Source organism: Bubalus bubalis, chromosome 8 (genome assembly GCF_019923935.1).
Source record: "Bubalus bubalis isolate 160015118507 breed Murrah chromosome 8, NDDB_SH_1, whole genome shotgun sequence".
NCBI lineage: Eukaryota > Metazoa > Chordata > Mammalia > Artiodactyla > Bovidae > Bubalus > Bubalus bubalis.
Window position 1 is genome coordinate 23382541 of NC_059164.1, and position 24931 is coordinate 23407471.

Sequence of the window (24931 nt, forward strand, 5' to 3'; positions counted from 1 at the left end):
CTTTAAGCCTACTGATAAAATTTATCACAAATCCACAGGTGATTTTAGAACAAATTATACCTGAGTCAACAGAAAAGAAAAATGTGTGTGTTTATGTGAGTGAGAAATGAAGGAACAAAAGAATGAAGGGATTGCTTTTGTGTCAAATTTTGTATCCATAAAACAGCAAGTTTTGAAGAAAAAATTATGTGAGTCAGTCAAGATACTGATTGATCTATCCAAAGAGAAATGTACAAGGGCACGGACTCATCATTGCACAAACTAGACAGACAACTGTGTACTGGTATAGCAGTAAATTTTATTTATAAATACCAAGAGAACCACACCCTTACTTAATGTTCTGTGGATCCAAGCTAAAGAGGACAAAAACTTCCAGAGGAAGTCATAGGATCAGATTCAAAATTTCCTTTGTATTTCTGACTTGTAATTACCTAAGAGCTCTTTTACAATCCAAGTGAAAAATAATTTAAGGCCAATTCTCCAGTCTGTGCATGCTTGTGTACATGAGTTTTTAGCTCTAAGTGTGACCAGCAGTATGCCTGTTCAGTATAGAACTGTTGTTATGCACACCTACGAAATTTGGCTTACATAATAAAGCAATATAACAACCTGCCACCAGTCGTTGAGATAAATATAGAAGTCATAGAGCTACTAGCTGATGTTGCCAACATATACAACACTGATTTATAAAAGAAAGAGAGGATTAATTACTTCAATGTCAGTTATTCTAGTGATAGATTCAAGGAAAATTGATGAGAACACTGTGTCCTTGTAGGATAATCACTCCTGTCACTCATTCTTAATTTATACTGAATGGAGTCACTGAAGCCATGCATTAGGTTTTTGTACAGTTTGTGGGTGCAAAGAACTGGTTTAGTAAAACTCTGATAAATTGCAAAGATGTACATAAATTTCTAAGATATAAAAGTGTGAGGAAAACACAAATTTCAAATTCACAGTTAAGAAATAAGAATTGCTAACTGTTTCTAATTTTTTGAAATTTAAAACAGATCCCCAGGTACAAAATGTTGATAACAAAATACTTGTCTAGTCTTTACCATCTAGTTATTGACCTCTAGTCACAGAAGACTTATTCAGGTTTAATCTTGGAAATTCAGTGGTTAAATATATATTTTAATGATGATACCAGTAGTGCAAATACTTTTTATAACAATAATAGCAATATGAATAATGATAACTAAAATGTATCAAGTGCTTCCTATGTTCTCTGTGTCATTCAATTTTTCCGCTGAGCCACATGGTGTAGATATCATTATTACACCACTTTAAGGACATGTTTTAGTGCCAAATCGCAGGCAATACCGGCTCTTGAAGAAATGGCCAGGTGTGTGCCTTTCTAGAAATATTTTGCCATGGTTCTCCCTTCCTTGAATCATAAACCAAAAATAATTCAGGGGCAACTTTTTCACATTATGAGTCTTTTCAAAACACTTTGCAGTTAAATCAATAAGACCTTTTAGCTCTCCACATTTTTCAAGGTTCTGTTGCTACCTTGCATCTGAAATTTCATCTAAACCCCTTCAGGTAGCTGAGTACTGCTGTCCATACACAGAAGAAAGCATTGCTCAGTGGTTAAGAGCTGTGGTGTCAGACTGCCTGCGTTGTATCCTGACTTCTTTGCATACTACCTATGTGAATTCAACCTGTTACTCCATTTGCCATTATAAAAATTATAAAATTATATTATAAAAATTATAAATTTATATTATAAAAATAAATAATAGTTACCACATCAAGAGTTTGATATGAGGACTAAATGGAATAATGCAAATATGCCGTTTAGAACATAGTACAAGTTCCATGCACATTAGTTCTCATTAAAACTATCTTACAGGTAAACAATCTGAGGCACAAAATCCAATGTCCAACAAAGTGAGTATCAAGCTAAGAACTCATAACCATAATTTTATGGTCAACATTGTTGCTTCTTCCAAACCCCATGTCAGTTGTTCCCAAACTTGATTTTGGATCTTGTGACAAACAAAAGAATTATTTCAAGGGATCCTTAGGTTCATATAAAATAATAATAATAGCGCCTAACATTAGCATGTTAAAAAGCAGAGACATTACTTTGCCAGCAAAGGTCCATCTACTCAAAGTTACAGTTTTTCCAGTAGTCATGTATGCATGTGAGAGTTGGACTATAAAGAAAGCTGAGTGCTGAAGAACTGATGCTTTTGAACTCTGGAGTTGGTGAAGACTCTTGAGAGTCCCTTGGACTTCAAGGAGATCCAACCAGTCCATCCTAAACAAAATCAGTCCTGAATATTCACTGGAAGGACTGATGCTGAAGCTAAAACTCCAGTACTTTGGCCACCTGATGTGAAAAATTGGCTTACTGGAAAAGACCCTGATACTGCGAAAGATTGAGGGCAGGAGGAGAAGGGGATGACCGAGGATGAGATGGTTGGGTGGCATCACCGACACGATGGACATAAATTTGAGTAAACTCCAGGAGTTGGTGATGGACAAGGAGGCCTGGTGTGCTGCAGTCCATGGCATCACAAAGAGTCAGACACAACTGAGTGACTGAACTGAACTGAGCTGAACGTTTATTAAGCAAACGTACTATGTGTTAAGCACTGTACTAAATTTCTTACATAGATTGTCACATTAATTCTCAAAACCCTATTTGATAGACATTATTAGTTTCTCCCTTTACAGATGAGGAAGTTAAGGCTAAGAATCTTTAAGTGATCAAGTAACTGTGCAGGGACACACACAGCCAGTAAGTTCCTGAGCCAGGAATCAAATTTAGACAATGTGGCTCAAGTCTTAACATTCACTTTCACCTACTGACTAACTTAAGTGAAGAGATAGCATTTCAACCCTAGATTTCATCCCAGTCAAAAGTTGGATCTTTCACCATCCCACCATCAAAAACCCCAGTGTTTTTGTAATCATATATTTTCACATTTACAACATGGATGACTTAAGAACCTACATTCTCTCATTCTTTTGGAGCATTTAAGATAAACTATCACAATATACCCAAGAGTAGGTTTATTAAGTGGAATTACTCTGCTTCATCCCTACAATTAGAATATCTTCCCTTCTACAGGATGTGAAAATGCTATGATTTTAGATTTTAAGGTTTTTTGGCATTTATATTTCTAAACTTCATTAAACATGTACAGTTTATGCTTTTTCATTTCAATTTTGGGTTGTAACCTCAAGAAACAAAATATATGTAGATGTATAAATTTTATTTAACACCTATTTAAATATATAGATTAGATGATATCTAATATACCGATTCTAAGATTTAATGCTTCATCATTTTTAATTCAGATACTTTTAGAAATAGAAATATATTTACATGGTTCAGAAAGTTTAAGGTACCAAAAATATTAACTTAATGAATAATCTTTCCTCTAGTACTTTCTTCAAGCCACACAGTTCACTTTCCCACAGGCAACCATTTATTAGAATCTTGACTATATTTCTGGAAATATTTGCAAACATAAAAATATTTATATGCATATTACTCCCCTTCCTCATTTTTATACAATGCACTTTGTATGGCAGCACGCTTCACATACTTCACAGACTCTCCTGTATCCTGTTTTATTCTCTCTCTTTTCTCTCTCTCCATTTTATATATATATATATATATTTACACACACACACACACACACACACACACCTGTTGTTATTGTTGTTTAGTCGCTAAGTCATGTCTGACTCTGCGATCCCATGGACTGTAGCCCTCCAGGCTCCTCTGTCCATGGGATTTCCCAGGCAAGAATCCTGGAGTGGGTTGCCATCTTCTTCTCTATGGGATCTTCCTGACTCAGGGATCAAACCTGAATCTCTTGCATTGCAGACAGATACTTTACTGCTGAGCCAGTATGGAAGGCCATACATATGATGGAGCAAGCTCAAATATATATGTATTTTTAATAAATGCTCCATACTGGTATTAAAGACTTCCCTGTTTCCACTGCTAAATGCATATTCTTCATTACGTTAACCATAATTTTTAAGCAGTTTCCTATTAATGGCTTAATAGGACATTAATGATTGGTAATGACTGTTTTCAGCATTCCATTACAAATGACTAATATTCCATATACATTAATTCACACACGTATATCATTTGTGTAGCATAAATTCCTAGGAGTGAAGTGTTGGATCAAAGGGTAAGAGTATTTGCAATTTGACACATATCACTGAATTCTCTTCCAAACAGGTGGTCCAAACTTATAACTGTTACTCAGTTATGAAATTGTCTACTTCAATTTTTCCATGAACATTGGAGAAAATGTTTGCATTTATGTTTCATGCTTAAATAAGGTTACACAACACACATTCCAGGGATGTTGGCAGGTTTCTTAGCACCAAAGTTAAATGATATAACCTTAAATTTAAAAGACTAAAACCTTGTCCATTAAAGCATTAGTGATAAAAGTAACATTTTAAACAGACACCTAAGATCTGAAGTCATAAATATGGATTCAAAGTTTCTATGTAGTTCTTAGAAGACAAGTTTTATTCCTAAAAACACAAGGTCAAATTAAACATATTTTCAGTTGTAGAAAGATCTCAATGACATTAATGATATTATTTCTAAGGAATTTTTATTCTGCAGGTACTTGACAAAATGTCTCTCTTTTTTTTTGGACAAAATATCTTAATCACAATTTTCACTTAAGAGCCTAAAAAAGAAAAGTCTCAAATGGCACAGTCTCTGCCAAGAACTTTTTTGTAAAAATCACTTTTACTACTTGTTGAGAAAAAACTATATGGCCTAATTTCTTTATAAACATCATGTGACGCAATTTGTCCAACCGCTTTATGAAGGTTAATGATATCAATCCAAATTTAGAGAACAAAAAAACTGAGACTCAACAATATTAAATAGCTTGAGGAACACAACAAGTAAGTACTGTAAGTGAATGGATAAAAATCTCCCACATGTAACAGTCACAGAATAAACAGACAACAACATTGTTGAATGGATGAGTGAAATATGCAACCAATTTTTAATCCTGCCACAGCTATCTAAAGCAAACATCTTACCTCAAAAACAAATGACGAAGAAGAGAGGCAAGGCTTCAGATGACCTGATCTACGCAGCATTAGGAACACCAAGCAACGGAAAGTTTCCAGAACAGCTGCCTTAGGTCTGAAATAAAATGTCATTTACATGCATTACCTTTGAATGTTCTTTATTTTCCTGTTATATAATAAAATGTATTGGTTTATTAATATATTTATTTTAATAATTATAAATTGTTAATAATTCACTGATTATTTTAATAATTATAACTTGTTTTACCTAGTATTTTAATATATTTGAGTAGTATGTACCTCTGAAGCTGTTTGTAAACAGGCATTAAACTAAGATAGAACATGCATCTTTTTAAAGAAAATCTATTATTGATCAATGTATTACTTAGTTTGAGCACTGATGAATTGGGGTGAAACATTTTCAACTAATAAATAAAATATTAGACAACTAAATTTCTAGGGTTTAGAGACTAGACTCCCCTCACTCACCCAATATCTTAATACTTCATTCATTTAATAAATGACTTCTTAGGAGGGCTGATATAGTTAACTACTCTAAAACAATGAATGCTTGAATAGTGAAATATCGGGAACATGATAATATGTTGTTAATTCTGATATTATAGGTAGCATGAATATAGATCTTTGTCAATAATTTTGTGATGAATGTTTTCTTTATAATACAGAATTCTTGAAACTCAAACTCTGACATACATAAAATAGGTATGTGTATTTAAAACAAAGTTGAGGGTCATATACAGGCATTTAAAAATATAATAGCAGTAGTGAACAGCTGCTTTATCAGATTCAAATAAGCTTCACAATGAATTCAACCAACTTTTATTGTATAATTAAATATTTTCATAAAAGGCAAATGGTATTTTTATGACAGGTACATTTTCTAATAAAATATTATTGAACTAATATAATTATAATATAGCAATATTTTATTTAGTAATTTAGAATACAGTAGTATGATTTTTCAGAGAAGGCACTGGCAACCCACTAAGTACTCTCGCCTGGAGAATCCCATGGACAGAGGAGCCTGGTAGGCTGCAGTCCATGGGGTCGCTAAGAGTTGGACACGACTGAACAATTTCACTTTCACTTTTCCCTTTCATGCATTGGAGAAGGAAATGGCAACCCACTCCAGTGTTCTTGCCTGGAGAATCCCAGGGATGGGGGAGCCTGAGGCTGCCGTCTATGGGGTCGCACAGAGTCAGACACGACTGAAGCGATTTAGCAGCAGCATGATTTTGTGTATGTGCAAAAAGTCAAGAAATTTTTCCCTTTGTAAAACAATTTTGTATTATCACTGTAAACTATTTTCTAATTGGTATTTGGGTAATTTTCAATGATAAAACAGAAAATAAAATTTCTATTTTAAAACAATTTATTTTTTATTAATTGTGTTCTATGGCCTTTTTTGAACTGTGGTGTTGGAGAAGACTCTTGAGAGTCCCTTGGACTGCAAGGAGATCCAACCAGTCCATTTTGAAGGAGATCAGCCCTGGGATTTCTTTGGAGGGAATGATGCTGAAGCTGAAACTCCAGTACTTTGGCCACCTCATGCGAAGAGTTGAGTCATTGGAAAAGACTCTGATGCTGGGAGGGATTTGGGGCAGGAGGAGAAGGGGACGACAGAGGATGAGATGGCTGGATGGCATCACTGATTCGATGGACATGAGTCTGCGTGAACTCCGGGAGTTGGTGATGGACAGGGAGGCCTGGTGTGCTGCGATTCATGGGGTCACAAAGAATCGGACACGACTGAGCGACTGAACTGAACTGAACTAATGGTCTTTTTTAAAAATTTAAATTTATTTATTTTAATTGGAGGCTAATTACTTTATAATATTGTATTCGTTTTGCCATACATCAACATGAATCCGCCACGGGTGTACATGTGTTCCCCACCCTGAACCCCCCTCCCACCTCCCTCCCCGTACCATCCCTCTGGGTCATCCCAGTGCACCAGCCCCAAGCATCCTGTATCCTGCATCGAACCTGGACTGGTGATATTGTGAATTAAAACATACATAGGAAGAAGCACACAAAACAGAAATATACAGCTCAATGACTCTCAACAAATAAACAACCATATAAACACCACTCAGTATCAGCACCCTAGGCACATCTCACCCCCTCAGTGTTCCACCCTCCCTCTGTTGCAGAAAGAATCACTAGCTGTTGTTTACCGTTTATGGTACTCATACCATCTCCTACCTTTTTATTTACATTTTTATTGATTTAGCATAAATTCCTAAAAACTATTTTTTACTTTTATCTTTTTTTCTATTTTTTGTAAACAGAATCATGTGCACTTTTTTTGTATTAGTATCTTTTAATCAGTATTGTTAGTGAGACACATCTACATTTCTGCATATAGCAGCAGCTCATTCTTCACTTGTGCATAGTATTCTGTTGTGTGAACAGACCAATATTCACACATCCATTCACCTCGGGAAGGACATTTAGATTGTTGGCCACATTTTTTATTAAGAACAATGCTTTCTGAACATTCTTTTATATGCCTTTGGGTGTATTGGTTAGTATACGCCTGGGATTGAACAGCCAAATTTAATGAAATACTCAAACATTCTTCAAGTTAAGTATCCCAATATAAACCACCTTCTGCAGAGTATAAGCATTTCACAGCTTGTATTGTCAATACTTTTAATTTTAGACATTTTTGACGTAAGATCTTTGAAGTTTATAAAAAATTGCAAACAGCTTTTCCTACCTCAAAAATTTATTTTTTTTAATGCCTTGCTGCTGCTGCTGCTAAGTTGCTTCAGTCGTGTCTGACTCTGTGCGACCCCATAGACAGCGGCCCACCAGGCTCCCCGGCCCCTGGGATTCTCCAGGCAAGAACACTGGAGTGGGTTGCCATTTCCTTCTCCATTTTACTGCCTTATTAAGGGTTAATTTTTGAAGAACTGACATTCATAATATTATTATAACCTAATTCACCAATTTTATCTATATTATGGATTGTTGTGGACCATTCAATATTTTTACCTACTCCAAGGTAATAGACATATACCTACTATGCTATCTGCTGGAATATGTACTGACTTTCCTCACTTTAAAGTCTACAATCCCCTGAAACCAGAATTAATTTTTATGGAGTGAATTATTTGTTAAGTTTATTTTTCTTATTCCTATGTGGAAATCCAATTTTTCTAAGACCATGTGCTGAAAAGACAGCATTTTCCTTTTCCCATAGCTCTTCAGGGATGACTTTGTCAGAAATCAAGTCTTTATATATGCATAGATCTGTTTCTAGATTCTCTGTTCTAACCTTTATGCCAATAAAACATGTTTAATTACTATAGATTTATAATATATCTTGATAGCCAGTAGCTCAGCTCCTGCCACTAAAAAAAAATCTCAAGACTGTGTTGGCTATTATTAGGCCTTTGCATTTCCATATACATATATTTTAGAAAGAGTCTGTCAAATTCTATAGGAAAGAAACCTTTTATAATTTTAATTCAAATTGCACTGAGTATGTAAACCAACTGCTATGAATGTAATCTTCATAAAATTGAGTACTCCAATCTATGAATATAGTATCTCTCCATTTTTTAATTATTTTTCATAATATTCAGTAGTTTTATAGTATGGTTTAGAGATATACTACTCATTTTTTAGGACTGTTTTTTTCTTGTATATGATATATTTGATCTTTTGCATAAACTTTTTATATTTTCTAGTATGTAAAAATATAGTTGATAATTTATTTAAAACTTTCCCTAAATTCATCCATTAATTTGAATACATTCCTGATAGATTCCTTCGATTTTCTAATTAATTCACTATTCAGATTTCTAGATTAATTAATATAAATTAATTTTCCAATTAGTTTATTAATTCCTTTCAAATCTCTATGCCTTTTCTTTCTTTCTCTTTCATTTCTCCACTGACAGTTTCCAGCCCAGCATTAAATAACAGACATATCTAACTGGTTCTTAGTTTCAAAGGAAAATTTTCAACATTTCACTTCCTTTCCACTATGACATACCTATATCCAGTATAAGTTCCTAAATAAGGCCAAAGGCAGTGGAGACATTTATATAAACATATACCATAACTTACTATACCCTAGGATACATTGCAATAAAATCTATAGCCTGCTATTCAGCTTATTTATTTGTATCCATGGAAATAAAAAAGTCTATATTAAAAAGCAGTATTCTGTTGATATTGCTGATTGATCATTTTAGTAAGTATATGCAAACAATAGAATTGTGATCCTTAAAATGTGATCCTGATGCTTTGGATCTGGTTATTATTTCAGATTGTCTTCTGACTCAGTTTTTCTATTTTTCTTTTCTGTGGCTCAGTATGTATTTTATTTCTAGTATAACAAAGTAGGGATGAAAAGTCAAATAAAATAAATGATAAAAATAAATACATATTTCATACTGTACTGTATGAGGGTAAGAACATCAACTTTAAATACACTGGTGGCCCTCCATAATCATGGGTTTTGGATCTCAGATTCAACCAATCTAAGATGAAAAAATATTTTTTAAAAATTTCAGAAAGTTTCAAAACACAAAACTTGGATTTGCCACTGCCAGCAACTATTTACATAGCATTTATACTGCATTTATAATACAGTATACATTGTATTAGGTATTATAAGTGATCTAGAGATGATTTCACTTATAATACCTAATACAATGTATACTGTATTATAAATGCAGTATAAATGCTATTATAAGTGATCTAGAGATGATTTTGGAGAAAGCAATGGCACCCCACTCCAGTACTTTTGCCTGGAAAATCCCATGGATGGAGGAGCCTGGAAGGCTGCAGTCCATAGGGTCGCTGAGAGTCGGACACGACTGAGCGACTTGACTTTCACTTTTCACTTTCATGCATTGGAGAAGGAAATGGTAACTCACTCCACTGTTCTTGCCTGGAGAATCCCAGGGATGGGGAGCCTGGTGGGCTGCCGTCTATGGGGTCGCACAGAGTCAGACACGACTGAAGTGACTTAGCAGTAGCAGTAGAAATGATTTAAATTTATGGCAGCCTGTGCATAGGTTCTGTGCATAAATACATCATTTTATATGAGGGACTTGAACATCTGCAAATTTTGGTATGAGGGGCTAGGTTCTGGAACCAATCTCTAATGGATACCGAGAAACAACTATACATACATTTAGGCATATATTGTGAACTATTCAACAGCAAAGGAAAATAATCAAATCTTTTTTATATTTTATTAAGTACTCAGAGTTATACTCTATGCTTTGCCAAATTAATCATTTTATTTTATGGGCTTTCTTAATATATTTGAAAAAATTAAATTTCATCTAAAAGGCTTAGATTTATAATTAACCCTTGATATAAAATCAGACAAACCACTAGTCTGTTGCATTTAAAATGAAAGTGTGAATTTGCAGTTTCAGCTATACTCTTTTGATAACAAATGTTTGCTGAATTTCAAAATTTCACAAATATTTTAAAAATCACATTACAAAGTCACATAAGATGAAAGAATTTCACTTTTTACCTTTGATCCAAAAGAAATCCAATGGAGGTCAAGGTCAGGATAATGAAGCAAACCCTCAGAAGGACAGTGACCTGAGCTAGTACCTGTCAAACAAACACAGAGACCAATGGATTCTTTAGGTGGGTCAGCCAAGTGAGCATTAGAATTTAAAGCTGACAGGAATAACAGCCCCCATTTTATTTTATGTTGCAACATTTGTTACTGACATTTTTCAAGAAGGTTGAATATACAAGGAATATTTTGTATATTATATACATTGTATATGAATATACAAGGAATATTTTGGTTTTCCTAATATCATTTAGTTATCTTGTTGGGCACTTGGAGAATGAATTAGACAATTCTAATGATTGCAGCCATGAAATTAAAAGACACTTAAAATTCATATGGAAGGGAGAAATGATTTGTGCCTCACACCTGTAGCATGATTTTAAATGCTCTAAAAGAATGCAGGGTTTGAAATCATTTGAACCTATTAGCCATGTAAACATGGTCAGATTTTTCAGCATTTCTAACCTGTGTTAAGTGATCAGTACATTTCAAACAAAATATGAGTTTGGACGAGTGCTTGGCATAAAGTAAGAAGTCAACTAATGGTCATGATAAGTATCAATGCTATTATACTTAAGCTTTACTAATTTTCCAAATAGCACTCAAGCTAATCTTAATTAATTACAGTATGATAAGGAAGCACAAATAAAAGGTTAATCAGCTCTTCCAAATATCACAGGAAATTAAGAGACAGGACAAAATATATTTTTTGTTTTGTTAAGGGAATTTATGATCCCTGAGCCAAAAAATGATAAAGAACTCCTCTTTTTGTAAATTGCATCCTGGCTAATGGTGTTGGTGTGAAACCCAACGTAATATGACTATCTGCCTGCCTTGTCAAGCCTCTACTGGCTTCTAAGTACCTGAAATTTAGCCTGATTACAACCCTGTATTTGAGTTCCTCTTCCATTCCACACTCTCCCTGCTTCTCTTCGTTTGAGGGTGGCATCTCCAGTTTTTCATTCGCTCATACACACAATTAAAACACCCTCCTGACTGGCCTCTCTAATTCTAAGTGTGTGTCCACCTATCCCGGCTTCCCACTCTGAGTATGTAGCCAGAGTTATCTCTTCAAACATGTAAGTCATGTTATATCATTCTTATATTCTAAATCCCCCACGAGCTTCAAATCTCACTCTGAATAAAGCTCAGTCTTTACTCTCGCGTCTATACAACATACCCACTATTATCATATCACCCCTGAATAATTCTGTCTTTCACTCTTAAGCTATATCAGAAATTCTGCTCTTCCTTGAATATGATAGACTTCCCACTCAAATCTATTTCCTCTACAGTTTCTTAGGCTTAAAATGACTTCCTCCAGTGATCCTTAAGGTTTATTCCTTTATTTCATTCAGGTAACTATCACATATCCTTGTTCACCCTATGTAAAATAGTAATTCTCCATATTGATCTATAACTTTATTCTGTTGTATTTTCCATATAACATCAATAATATGTTTGTTGAGTGACTGACCAAATGATTGAATATTTTACATATGTGTTTATTATTCATAACTTTAATATAATTCTAACTGCCCTAATAAGTACTTTATTATTAAAACATTAAATATTTAACTTAATATAAATATATTAGTTCCTTAAAATTAAAAAATTCAGTTTTTTGATGAACAATATTAATTTAAAACACTGACTGCTTTAATATTTATATATTTAATTTCATAAGGAAAAAAACCATCCTGAATCTAAATTTAAAGGAAACAGATTACTCAAAAAAGGAATTCAATATAGAGCATATGTTTCCTTAAAGAGTCCATTTTTCTATGGAACTTTTACATTTTTCCATATAATATCCTTTGTTGGGGCTTCCCAGGTAGCACTAGTGGAGAGAACCCACCTGCCAATGCAGGAGACATTCTCTGATTTCTACAGATTCATTGTATGAATATGTATTGAGCCCTTGCTAGACACTGTGGTAAACGGGCGTTTACGAGAGTGAGCAGGAAAGTCAGAATCCCAGCCCCAGAAACCTTAGTGCTTTAATGCCTGCTGGTTGGACAACAGTCCAGCTACACTAAAGCAAAAAAAAACAGAATAGACTTTATAGACTTTGATCACTGTAAATACTTAGCCTCCTGTGTTTTAAACAAGAGGTGAAACGACATGAAGCTTGTTAATTTTTTTAGAACAGTACAGTTTCATTTTTCATTGGGCTTACCACCATCTCACACCATTTACTGCTAGTATATCTTTCATGTAGAATATCACACTCATCGAGTGCTAAAATGGAATTAAAATTAAGCATTGAATATAAGTCTTTATCACAAAAATGAGGAAGTCCATAACTATAAAAAGCTTATGAAGCAAGGAATTAATTTTTCTCCTTTAAAATTATCTTTCAAATCCAAAGCAGTTTGGTAGCTCTTATTTCCTTAGGTTTCCTGGTATAGGAATCACCATCCATGCATTTGTGCCTGAAGAACATTATTTCCCTTCTACTTTAAGTAGATGAGAAAAAAAATACTCATAAGGCAACATTAACTACATAGGAATGCAAAAATTACATGCTTGTTGCTTTAACAATTAATGAAAGTGTGAGAGTCCTTCCTTGCCCATAGGGATATAAGGAAGAAAGACGTTTTCTTCTTGAATGGAGATATCACTGTCTTACTCGTTCACGGAAAAAATTCTGGTGATCAACACAAGGACCTTTTATATTTTCCCACACAACAAACCTCACAAAGGGAGATATCAGACCCACACAGTACATCTTCAAATAATAGTAATCTTATATATAAATTCTTTTTTTAGAAGTTTATTGTCAAAGATAATTTGATAATATTTTCCATAATCCTATGGATTTAGAGATGAAAATGTCTTCATTTTATTATATCACGGTGTATATTTTTAGGAGTTTCACTGTAAGGTGTCTGAAAAAGTCTACTAAAATCATTATTTTGATCCAGAGTGCTCATCTTCCCAAACATCTGTAAAAATAAGGTAAAAAATTCCCTAATATTTAAATGTCCATTACCTCTGATGTGAAGGAAGAAAATTTGGTTGGAGGCATACCTGTTCCACTACCTCATCATCCCCGTGACTCTAATGGCTTCTTTTAGACTGAAGTTGTTGTTCTGTCACTAAGTCATGTCTGACTCTTTGCAACCCCATGGGCTGCAACATGCCTGGCTTCCCTCCCCATCCTTCACTATCTCCCGTAGTTTGCTCAGACCATTGAGTTGGTGATGACATTCAACCATCTCACCCTCATCCTGTTAGATACCCTGAGCTGAAACCTGAAGGCTTGAAGATGCTTCCCAGAATTACAGCATAGACACAGGAGCAGAACTCAAGGTGATGCCATAAAGCAATTTGTAGTTCTACATGAATCTAAATAATCTATATCAAAATAAAATCCTGTTTTATTTTTAAAAAATCAATACATGTGTATACCCATGGCAGATTCATTTTGATATATGGCAAAACCAATACAATATTGTAAAGTTAAAAAACAAAATAAAATAAATATATATATAAAAAATCAATACTGACCATATTGTTTTCTTCTACATTTTCAGAACTTTTGGTTACTATTGAAGTATACATAAAGATAATAGATTAGAATGAACATTTTCTATAATTTCAAACTAGAAGCAAGCAAAATAAATATATATCAAAGGTGAAAATATATTGCCTAAAATGTATAACAAATGCACACTTAAGAAGCAATTAATTTATATGGAGTTAGTGACTTTCTACAAAAACATGTAAGAAGTAAAAGCAAAAATTTTATTTAAAAACTTTTACATAACTTGAATAATTATTTTCAATTATATATTAAGCTATGATTCTACTCTGTTAAGAAACAATGAATGTGCGCTGAACTAAATAGAGAAACAAGGATGGATTTTCCCTTCCACTTGAAAACAAAATAAACAATATATCAACAAAGCAATCATTTTCAAGACCCTGGATATTAGGCAACAAAGATCAGCGATTCCAGGGAAATGGGATACAAAAGACATGAATCTCTACTATTGCCCCAGTTTACTACCTTGAGAGAGCTTCTAGGCTGCAGCCCAGAGGGAACTCAGAGGGACCTGGTAGACTTCCTGATTTGAGGAGAGAGAGCTGGGGTTTTGGAGCAGCCCACAGAGGCTATTGTTTGGAAGAAAAAGTTAGTCACTCAGTCGTGTCTGACTCTTTGCGACCCCATGGACTACAGCCCTCCAGGCTCCTCTATCTATAGGACTTTACAGGCAAGAGAACTTGAATGGGTAGCCATTCTCTTCCCCAGGGAATCTTCCCGATCCCTACTGAAACTGTGTCACCTGCACTGCAGGCAGACTCTTTACCGCCTGAGCCATGAGGGACTGTTTGGTAGATAGGACCAAAGAGGAGACAGCTGCATAGTCAGAACTCTCTTCATCTGCAGAGGGTGCACATCAGGTCTCGTATATCAGCTCATGCATATATGAGGAGACTATCAAAGGCTAAAAGAGAACTAGAGTCCACAACACCCAGGGCTCACAGCAGGGCCAGCTCTAGTACAGGTTGCCACCAGCAGAATGAACCACCTCATGATTCACGGGGAAGTGGGTAGAGAACATGGAAGGGTCTTGCCTCAGTAACGAATAGCAATTAGTCCAAGGGTGAGCAAACTAAGCAATGAAAGTGACATTTGCTTAGGAAGACATTCACATTGATTTTATCACTATCATTTTTGGATGTTCACTAGAACTATTCCAGGGGTCACTGGAATCTTTCTAAGTTATCAGTATTTGTTTTAAGATTGCACTAAACTCAGTATGCCAACTTTTTCTATACTCTTGATAGGATACTTTTATTTTTTCACTAAGAAATAAATAGAAATATCAGTTATACACCTTTTAGTTCTTCCCCAAAATACAAAAGATAACAAAGACTTTAAAAGACAGTCTCAGAGAGGCAAACTTCCTTTCAGGATGCTCAGTCACTCAGTTGCGTCCAACTGTTTGCAACCCCATAGACTGTAGCCTGCCAGGCCTCAGAGTCCATGGGATTTCCCAGGCAAGGACACTGAAGTGGGTTTCTATACCATCCTCCAGGGGATTTCCCTGACCAAGGGATCAACCCATGTCTCTTGCATCCCAGGCAAATTCTTTACCATTGATCCACCTGGGAAGCCCGCCTTTTCAGGAGGATGACTTTTATTAACTAAGACCCTCAAAATCTGTGCACTGAGATTTTGAGTTTCCAATACTGGATAGGTTTAATAAATCAAAATGAGATACTAATTCAAATTATAAGCAGTTTATGGTTGGTTGTGTTTATTATATGAAAGCTTTTACAGGAGTTGCCTGATTCTGACCAAAGTTTAAGACAGTACTAATAGTATGAAGATGTATTTAATTTCAGTTAATATTCCATTACTTGATGCAAAAGGCATTTTAAACTTTCAATTTTCCACTCTATCATATTTCAATACAACGGACAAAACTATATTTTTCATTGGCATTCACAGGAATCACTTTTCTAAGTTCCTGAAATCTATGCTTATTGGACAAGTAGCTTTGGTAATATCCTCCCTTTACTAATACACATTTATTGCATTCACTTCATGGCTTTAAGTTATAATTGATACTCAATTTAGCTCACATTTCTTTTTTCATGTTACTTCAGTTACCACCTAAAAACTTTAGGAAATTAAATTAAATCCCAGTAGGCTGCCCTGGAGGAAAACAGTATGCATGGAATATTGACTGGAGAGGTTTCACATAGGTCCTAAATTAGATCTAATCTGAGCAAGTGACACTCTCTGTTATGACAGTACAACTAGATATATTGATTTTTTTTTTCTAAGGATCTGTTAAAACTTGTCAATAGGAAAGTACTGGTTGCAAAATTTTAGTGCCCATAATGCTTTACAGAGTACAGCATTCAGGGGAATTGAAGACTATAAAAACCCGTTTCCAAACTTATGTGAATAATCTCAAATGCCTCATTAACTTGAAATGTATCACTAAATAATCCGTGTTAGACATATCTGCACTAACTTTACTATACATTCTATTATGTGAAAGTGTTCGTTGCTCAGTCCTGTCCAACTCTTTGCAACTCATGAACTGCCACCCACTAGGCTCCTCTGTCCATGGGATTCTCCAGGCAAGAATAGTGGAGTAAGTAGCCATTTCCTTCTCCAAGGGATCTTCCCAATCCAGGGGATGAACCTGGGTCTCCTGCACTACAGGCGGATTCTTTACCATCTGAGCCACCAGGGAAGCCCATATTCTGTTATAAAACCTTATTAAATAGTCAAACTGTTTTGAGTCTATTATTTGAAAAGGATAGCATTGCCTTTAAAGTTTTACTTTGGAAACATGCTAGTGCATCCATATTTCCATTTCAAACCCATATTCATGACATCACCCTGGCAGCTTAGGAATTGATTTCCCAAGCATTACTAAAGTAAAATCAACATGAAAGATTGTGGGTCATATCACTAAACTAAACAATATATATTTAAATGTATGCACTGCAAATTTCAGTGAGAAAGGAATGTGCCTTTTTACATCTTTCTGGCGGCCATCAAACTGCTTTTTTGACTCTCAGAGTTATTTATGCAGAACTTGCGTACATTAAACAAGTAAGTATTTATCTACTCTGGTATATGCATAAACAGAAAGGGCTGTCAGACTACAGCAGGGTCCGCAATTACAAGTCAGCCACAACTTTTTCTGTGTGATTATTGGCTACAGTCAATCTGGAAAAAAAATATTTCTGTTGGATTTTAACGTCTTCAGATGCTTTTAAACATCCCTGAGACTACAAAGGCACTATAGAATTTTGCAAATAAGCAAACTTTTTCCCCCTCGTTGCACAGCATGTTTTTAGCAAAGGAAAACATGTGTGGGAAATACGCAAATGCACTTTTCAAAATTAATTTGTGTCAAGGATGAAGCTGTCTCCAACTCTAATTTCAATCTGAAAGGATTTCATCACTTGATATTTCTATTTGTCAACATATCTACATCAATTTCTGATACAGTTTTTTACGACAGCGGAAAAATCTTGCAAATACCATGCTATGAGTTACACATTGTAATATACACCCTGTCTGGCTACATTTTAACCTAAGTAGCACTCATGCACGCCTAGACATTCAAATTCTCTTGGTGAACTTAATATTAAGGCCTCTCTTGCAAAGTCAAAATGAATAAATCTTCATTTTTATTTCTGTGAATTAGGTTAATTTATTTTGAGACTATATTTAGTCTAAAAATTCAATAATGCCAACTGTACTCAGTATTGATCAGTATATCAAAAGTTAGATAGATATTTAGATATAGATGATGCAGCTTTTTTTCTGGTGTTACTCAATTATCTAACCTCCATTAATGCACATATATTTTAATCATAATGTAGGTGAACAAGTTAAAATTACAAAGTAATCAGTGATGGGATAATTATTAATACTTGAAGACATGATTATGAGGCCCTAGGTGAAGCAATTAATAAGCCTAACCATTATGGTAGTTTGACATCAACACACGCATTGCTCCGAGTCATGTTAATTCATGCTGCTTTTAAGAAACCTTTGCTCCTGAAAGAAATTGTTGGCTTCAAATTTTGTTTCTTTGGAAGCTAAAGACAAATGAACTTGCTACAGTGTGGAACTGGTTTCATTACTGTAGCAAAGAGTAAACCAGTATATTTCCTATCATGGTATTTCCAAAGCATTTCTGGTCACACTGTATCCTATTTCTTCTTTTAAGTTAATAGAATGGAAACTAGAAATGAAATCATTGTTTTCTGCTAAAATCAGGGAAGTCTTTTCTGTAGTTTTTTTTTTTTTTTTAAGTTATACATGGAGTGAGAGTGCAAGTTAACTTGTCTGTTGTCCAAAATTGGAGTCACTGTGTATAGGAATATCGGGTTATTAATTTTAAATGCAAAAAACACACAAACATACATGGATCATTAAAGTCTTTAAATAATGTTTAAAATTAAAATGGCTTTCTTCAAGGTTATCCAATAGTCTCTGTGATAACTTTCTGTAAATATATTTTATTTAGCAAGATACACTGTGACATACAGTTATTTGTCCAATCAGAAAATATCCCCCATTTCTTCTGTATTAATACTATGCTGATTTTATCCAGGTATAAAGCAGGGATATGCTCAGTAAGAAAGTGAACCCTTTATCCCCAGGGCTTGAATTACAATATGATTTAATATGATTTATTCATATGATATATTCATGGTTAATTCATGACCTGGTGTTGGATATTGTTTCAGTGTGGGCATATGAATTCATCCTGAACAAAGAGACATGAAAGGACATTTACTGAGAAATACTCTGGAATTTTTCTCCTCTCTTTCTTAAAAGAAATTTCTAAGAAACTACTTGCTGCCTTTGGTGTCACTGTCAGGACAGGATGCCCAGAACTGCTCTAATTGTGAGTCCAGAGAACTGTAGAGAAGCCTTTTGGAAACTCTGCATGTTTGAACTGCTAAACTAATCAATCCTCGAAATACTCGACTCTGAATTTTCAGTTTTATTTACGCTGCATTTAATTGGATATTCTGTTCCTTAGAACAGACTCTTTGTGACCCTGTGAACTGTAGCTTGCCAGACTCCTCTGTCTATAGAATTCTCCAGGCAAGAATACTAGAGTGGGTTTCCATACCATCCTCCAGGGGATCTTTCCAAGTCAGGGATCGAACCCAGGTCTCCTGCATTGCAGGCAGATTCTTTACCATCTGAGCCACCAGGGAAGCCTTTATATATTAAAGTTATTTTAACATAGCCTTATACTAGACTAATTTTTCTGCATATCTTATTTATCAACTTCTACTATGGAGCTTTCATGAATAGACTGATATCTGTCAATAATCTTTGAAAAAAGTGATTTATCTTGCCTGAATTCACTGCCCACTAATCCCATTTGTATTCATATGCAAATTTGAATTCATATTTCTTGATTTTTACATTTTCTTAGACTTTTTCACACTAGTTTTTTATGTCTAAAGTTAATTTCTATTAGTTATTTTTATATCATTGTCTGTTAGCACTGTATTTTATATATATATATATTTTTTTTTTTCCTCTTTTAATGCACTAATTCTCTCTTTAGTAGTCTTCAGGTGATGTTATGGTAAAGTGGGGTTTCCCTAGTAGCTCAGCTGGTAAAGAATCCACCTGCAATGCAGGAGACCCTGGTTTGACTCCTGGGTCAGGAAGATCCCCTGGAGAAGGCTACTCACTTCAGTATTTGTGGACTTCCCTGGTGGCTCAGAAGGTTAAAAAAATCCACCTACAGTGCGGGAGACCTGGGTTCGATTCCTGGGTTGGGAAGATTCCCTGGAGGAGGGCATGGCAATCCAGTATTCTTGCCTGGAGGATCCCATGAACAGAGGAGACTTGGTGGGCTATTGTCCACAGGTCGCAGGGTCAGACACAACTGAAGCAATTTACGAGCAGCAGGAAACCATCAGTGAAGTCGTTGACCTCCTCATGTCCACTGTATGTTTGTGTTCTAGAAGTTTAATTTGATTATTTCTAAATGTGCTTCATCATTGCATCTTGATTTTCCATAATTTCTAATTTCTTTTTAATTTCAACTTTGCATCTTCAAACATATTAAATTTGCTTAATTCATGTTTTAATTGATTTTATTTTCAAAATCTATTAACCCCTTTGTTATTTCTGCTAAGTACTTTGTCATGATGGCTTTCTCCTCGTGTGTTTCTGTGCTTTTTATCTCTATGTTCATCATCATTGAGATATTACTTGGGGACTACGCTGAGACTTGTGTTTGAGAGGACTGCTCTAAGCATGATTTGAACATGAACCTTTTAAACATGAGTCCTCATCTGACACCAAACTATGTATTCAGTTTAGGTTTATAAACTACTGATTAGTGTAAATCCTGAATGTATATCTGAGTGAGAGATGGTTTGTAGCTAAACAATCACAGGGAAGACTTTTTTTTGCCTCCTCAAAGCCAAGTCCAGTAAGGGCAAGTTTCTGTCTTATGTTTCTTTTCCTCATTGTCCTCTCCATCCCTTCACTAAGAGTATTTCTTTTGCTTTCAGCTGTTTTACTTGAAATTCTATAACTTATTTTCTACCCATGTAGACTCTCAGCTTTGTTTCGGGTCCCTTAAGGAACTGACCAACAGTGACTATTCAGTGCCCGGGACAGCGGTCAGGTCAGAAACAGAACCTCACTGAATTTGCATTTTCTCAACATTTTCAGCCTCTAAGGAGTACCTCAATCTTTTTGCTAACTCTTCTATGTAGTGTAAAGAGTTTTCTTAAAAATTACATTTTGTCAGCAATTTTAGGTGTTCGATATACCTTAAAAAGATGTCTGTGTATTTAACCCACTTTGCTGAAAATGGAAATCCCCTTTTCCTTGTTTCTTTAGAGCCTAACTAACCATTATTCATACAGAGCTATGAATGAGTCCTCACTGAGTCCTCAACATTCTTAACTCAGTGAGGTTCTTTTCTGAGGTATGTATTTACTTGGTAACAAAGTCAAAAACACCGATTTTCCATTCTTCTGTCATTCTACTTTCAGTTTCACCTGTTTCCAACCTAGCTGTGCGTGCGTGCTCAGTCGCTTCAGTTGTATCCGACTCTTTGTGACCCCATGGACTGTGGCCCACCAGGCTCCTCTGTCCATGGGCCTCTCCAAGCAAGAATATTGGAGTGGGTTGCCATGCCATCTTCCAGGGGATCTTACCCACCCAGGGATCGAACCTGTGTCTCCTGTGTCTTCTGCATTAAAGGCAGATTCTTTACCTCTAAGTCATGGGGGAAGTCTCCAACCTAGTTACTTTATTATAATTTATGTACTTCTTTGAAATATTTTAAATTTTTTTTAAAAAACATACTGTGAATATATCTATGATACAAAACAAATATTTAAAAATACTTCTGTTTTTATCTTTTTATAGTTTACAGGGCATTGTTATGTACATTACGCTATTTTTGTTTTCTTCAAGATGTAGGCAGTGAGGGTGCTCTTATGTGGCCAAAAAATGATTCCCCAGGTGGTAATGCCTGAATCAGAATCCAGATACTAAATCCTGGTCCAGTGCTCTTAAGCTTGAGTAAGACAAACTGAATATTTTGAATATTTAGAAAGGACACAATAAATAAACTTCATCATATATTGCAAATCCCCTAAATTCAAGTTATCAGGGTATTCTCTAACTGAAGATAAGCATGTTGAAATTGATGTAAAGTCCACTTTCCCCAAAACGTTTAATTTTAACTTCTGAAATACTTTCTTTATAATTGTTGAAGAATTTATTTCTGGCAAACCATTTCCTACTTGCCATTTAGATTAATAATTTACTATTTGATGGACACTTTATACAGAAATGTTTTGGATACAATTAACTTATAATTGGCTCAATTAATTAAATTGATTGTAGATGAATTAATTTACCTGTTTAAATGTGAGATACTGCAAAAATTCAAAAAAAACTACAGAAAAGAATAGAGCACGGGGAGAAAAGAGAGCTTATTTTCATTTTCAGAGTGACAGACAATTTTTTCACACTCTATTTAAAATTAATACTACTTACAGCTTTATCTGCAAAGGTATCTTCATAAAATGCCAGCATCAGAGCAAACTGTACCACTACATATATCTTCAATAGCTGAGAGGCTGATGATGAGAAAGGAACTTCTTTCCCCTCGACCTAGGAAGATAGAAAAAAACTTTTCCATGATATTGCTTCATTGTCTCTCTCACTGAAATTCACACTAAGTGAAGAGGAGATATGAAAAAAGAAATGAAAGATTTTGCTTTTTTTTTCAGACCCTTGAAACGACTCATGTTTATTACTTCAGATAGGAAAAAATGTAAAAATTAGGAGACTTGTGTCTCATTTCAGAAACATGAGTCTAATCTTGTCTGCTTTATATAGTTCAATGTAAGAATTGATACTGATGATTAACATAAAAAATGAACATGTTATATGAAATATTAAAATATGTCCATGATTATACATCGAAGTTTAGCAAAAGATGAAAATGGAAGGTGATCTGGAGTAGTGGAGATAATCTTGCTTCAAAGAGAAACACTGTCTTATTGAAAACAACTTTCCCAGACTACAGTTTCCCAGAAACACTATGTTCCTATCCTTATAATGCAGATTTAGGCATCAATATGACTTTAAAATATTCACTTAGAATTATCTATTGAAAAAAAGGAAAATAATAAATAAAAAATAATAAAAAAATAGCTGACTAGACTCTCTGGAGCTGAAATAAGCAAACTATTTTCACCTATATCAATTCAGAATGTTGTTGTATAACTAGCTGTGAACTTAACCAGGTGTCTGGGAAATTTCAACACAGCAGCTTTTGTAACTATAAGAGAAAACATCTTTATTTAAATCGAGATTTTTGAAAAATAACATATTCAAATAAAACATATGATTTTCATTTCCTCGAAATACTGGCTAACTCTTATAATTATCTCTGAAATTGAGTAGCTTATTGTTTTTTTATTACTATTAATGACAGTTACCTTGATAAGCAATCGCAATATATATGCTAAATGATGGAAAGAAATTCCTTTTTCATCAGAGGAATTCCATATTGAAACTGAATTTTTCATTTGGATTTCTATGTTTTACATCTCCACTTTGCTTAATGTTTTAGTTTTAATGGATTTCTGCATTTAATGCTACTACTCCACTATGGAATGAATAAAGTTGTAGTCCAATCCAATAACCGCATCATTTTGGTGTGGCTTTAGACCTTCAATTCTGGAGATCTCAATTTTTCATGGACAAATGAAGACTGGACAGAATCATCCAAAAGGCTCCCTCCATCTCTCACATTCTAGGTTCTGTGATAGACCCAAAAGTGTCTGTGTGGTTTCTGCAGTACACAAAGGCTCTTGGCTGTGGGTTTGAGCCAAGAAAACCAGTCTCTGGTGCTCTGCCCCAAACCATGCTCCCTAGGAAGAGGCAGCATCAGTCTGGGAGACGGCACCCCTCTTATTGGCCCCTAGGTGGTGTCCACTCATTAAGTTACACATTGCGTGACTGCATCTGCCTCAGGAAACATCTTTTTTCAGATTTGCATGAAGTCAGCATGAATTACAGGCTGGCTGAAGACCTGACAATAGGAAATTAATCTTTGCCATCGTTAAATTCATGAACACTATTTACCTCTGGGATTTCTTCAATCAGTCCAAGTCTTGGTTTACCTGGACTCCATCCTGGTCCTTTAAATATGACAGAAAACTTATTGAAGAACCCAGGAGTGGCCCAGAATGTAGTCCATATGTTAACTAAATGATGGAACTAGAAGAATAAAAATATAATTCATTTGAAATAAGGAAAACCTATAACAAAAAGGTTACATATGTTAAGTCATGTGTTTTATTTTATTGTATAATGCAATTTATAAATTATTCTTTAATATATAGTTATATATAATTTGCTAATGATGATTAATATGCAATTGTGTTATAAATTGAAATTTATTCTATGCATTCTGTATACCTTTATGCTTAAATGTATTCTTATCAATATTTCTGAAACTCCACAAAATCTGAAATTTTAAAATATGGCAAAGGTTTAGAAAATCAACAAAGAATACAAAAATGAGTTCAGAGACTTTACTTCCAATGGTATTAACTAGCAGTCTGTGCACTCAACAAGCCATGTCGAATGACATCTTTTCTAGACTTGCTAACAGTTGTTAAAGTTGAACTAGAATCATATAAATATGCGTATCCACTATATATTTTTAAAAGAATTTTATTTACTATATTGAATTATAGGTGAACATATCACATTAAGAAAAAAATTTCAGTGCCATTTCTGAGGGTAGATTTGTAAGTATTTTTCGTATTCTGTAATAAGAAAAAAGTTTACTGAGTCAAAAGTTTACCTTGAGCTTTATAGCAGCAATTCACATTCTTTAAATAAAATACACTTGATAGGTATAAAGTTAAAGTATGCAAATGCATGACAAGTACTCATGATAATTAGCTATATATACCACACATGTTATAATAATGTATTATAGAATTAAAGATAGTCCTAGATATTGGGCATCAGCTATAAACTCTAAAAATGAGTTCTAAGTGTAGTAATAAATTAATGCAGAAAGAAGTTTTGGTTCTATCAGACTTTGTGGTCTCATGTGTATTTTCATGATCTCTTACAGACTTTAAACTGCTAACATTATAAAAACGGATTTTAAAATTACTTGAAATATTACAATAAGGAATCTAAAGCAATTAAGGAACAATGCAGGATTTAGTTGAGGCTTTGTAATAAAATAATAATAATACAGAAAATTAATGGCATGACACACATTAATACACTTACCTGTT

At 34.5% G+C, this 24931-nt stretch overlaps 1 protein-coding gene across 3 annotated transcripts in view; it reads right to left on the minus strand.

Annotated features, from left to right (window-relative positions):
- Positions 1–24931, minus strand: part of AGMO (alkylglycerol monooxygenase) — a 392091-nt gene that overhangs the window by 177208 nt on the left and 189952 nt on the right. For all 3 annotated transcript variants that reach the window (XM_025290925.2, XM_025290926.2, XM_006066995.3), the window contains 4 exons: positions 23757–23891; positions 22158–22274; positions 10565–10647; positions 5044–5149 (listed from right to left, as the gene is read on the minus strand). In XM_025290925.2, coding sequence (XP_025146710.2) covers positions 5044–5149; positions 10565–10647; positions 22158–22274; positions 23757–23891 — 441 coding nt within the window. The remainder of the gene's footprint in view (positions 1–5043; positions 5150–10564; positions 10648–22157; positions 22275–23756; positions 23892–24931) is intronic.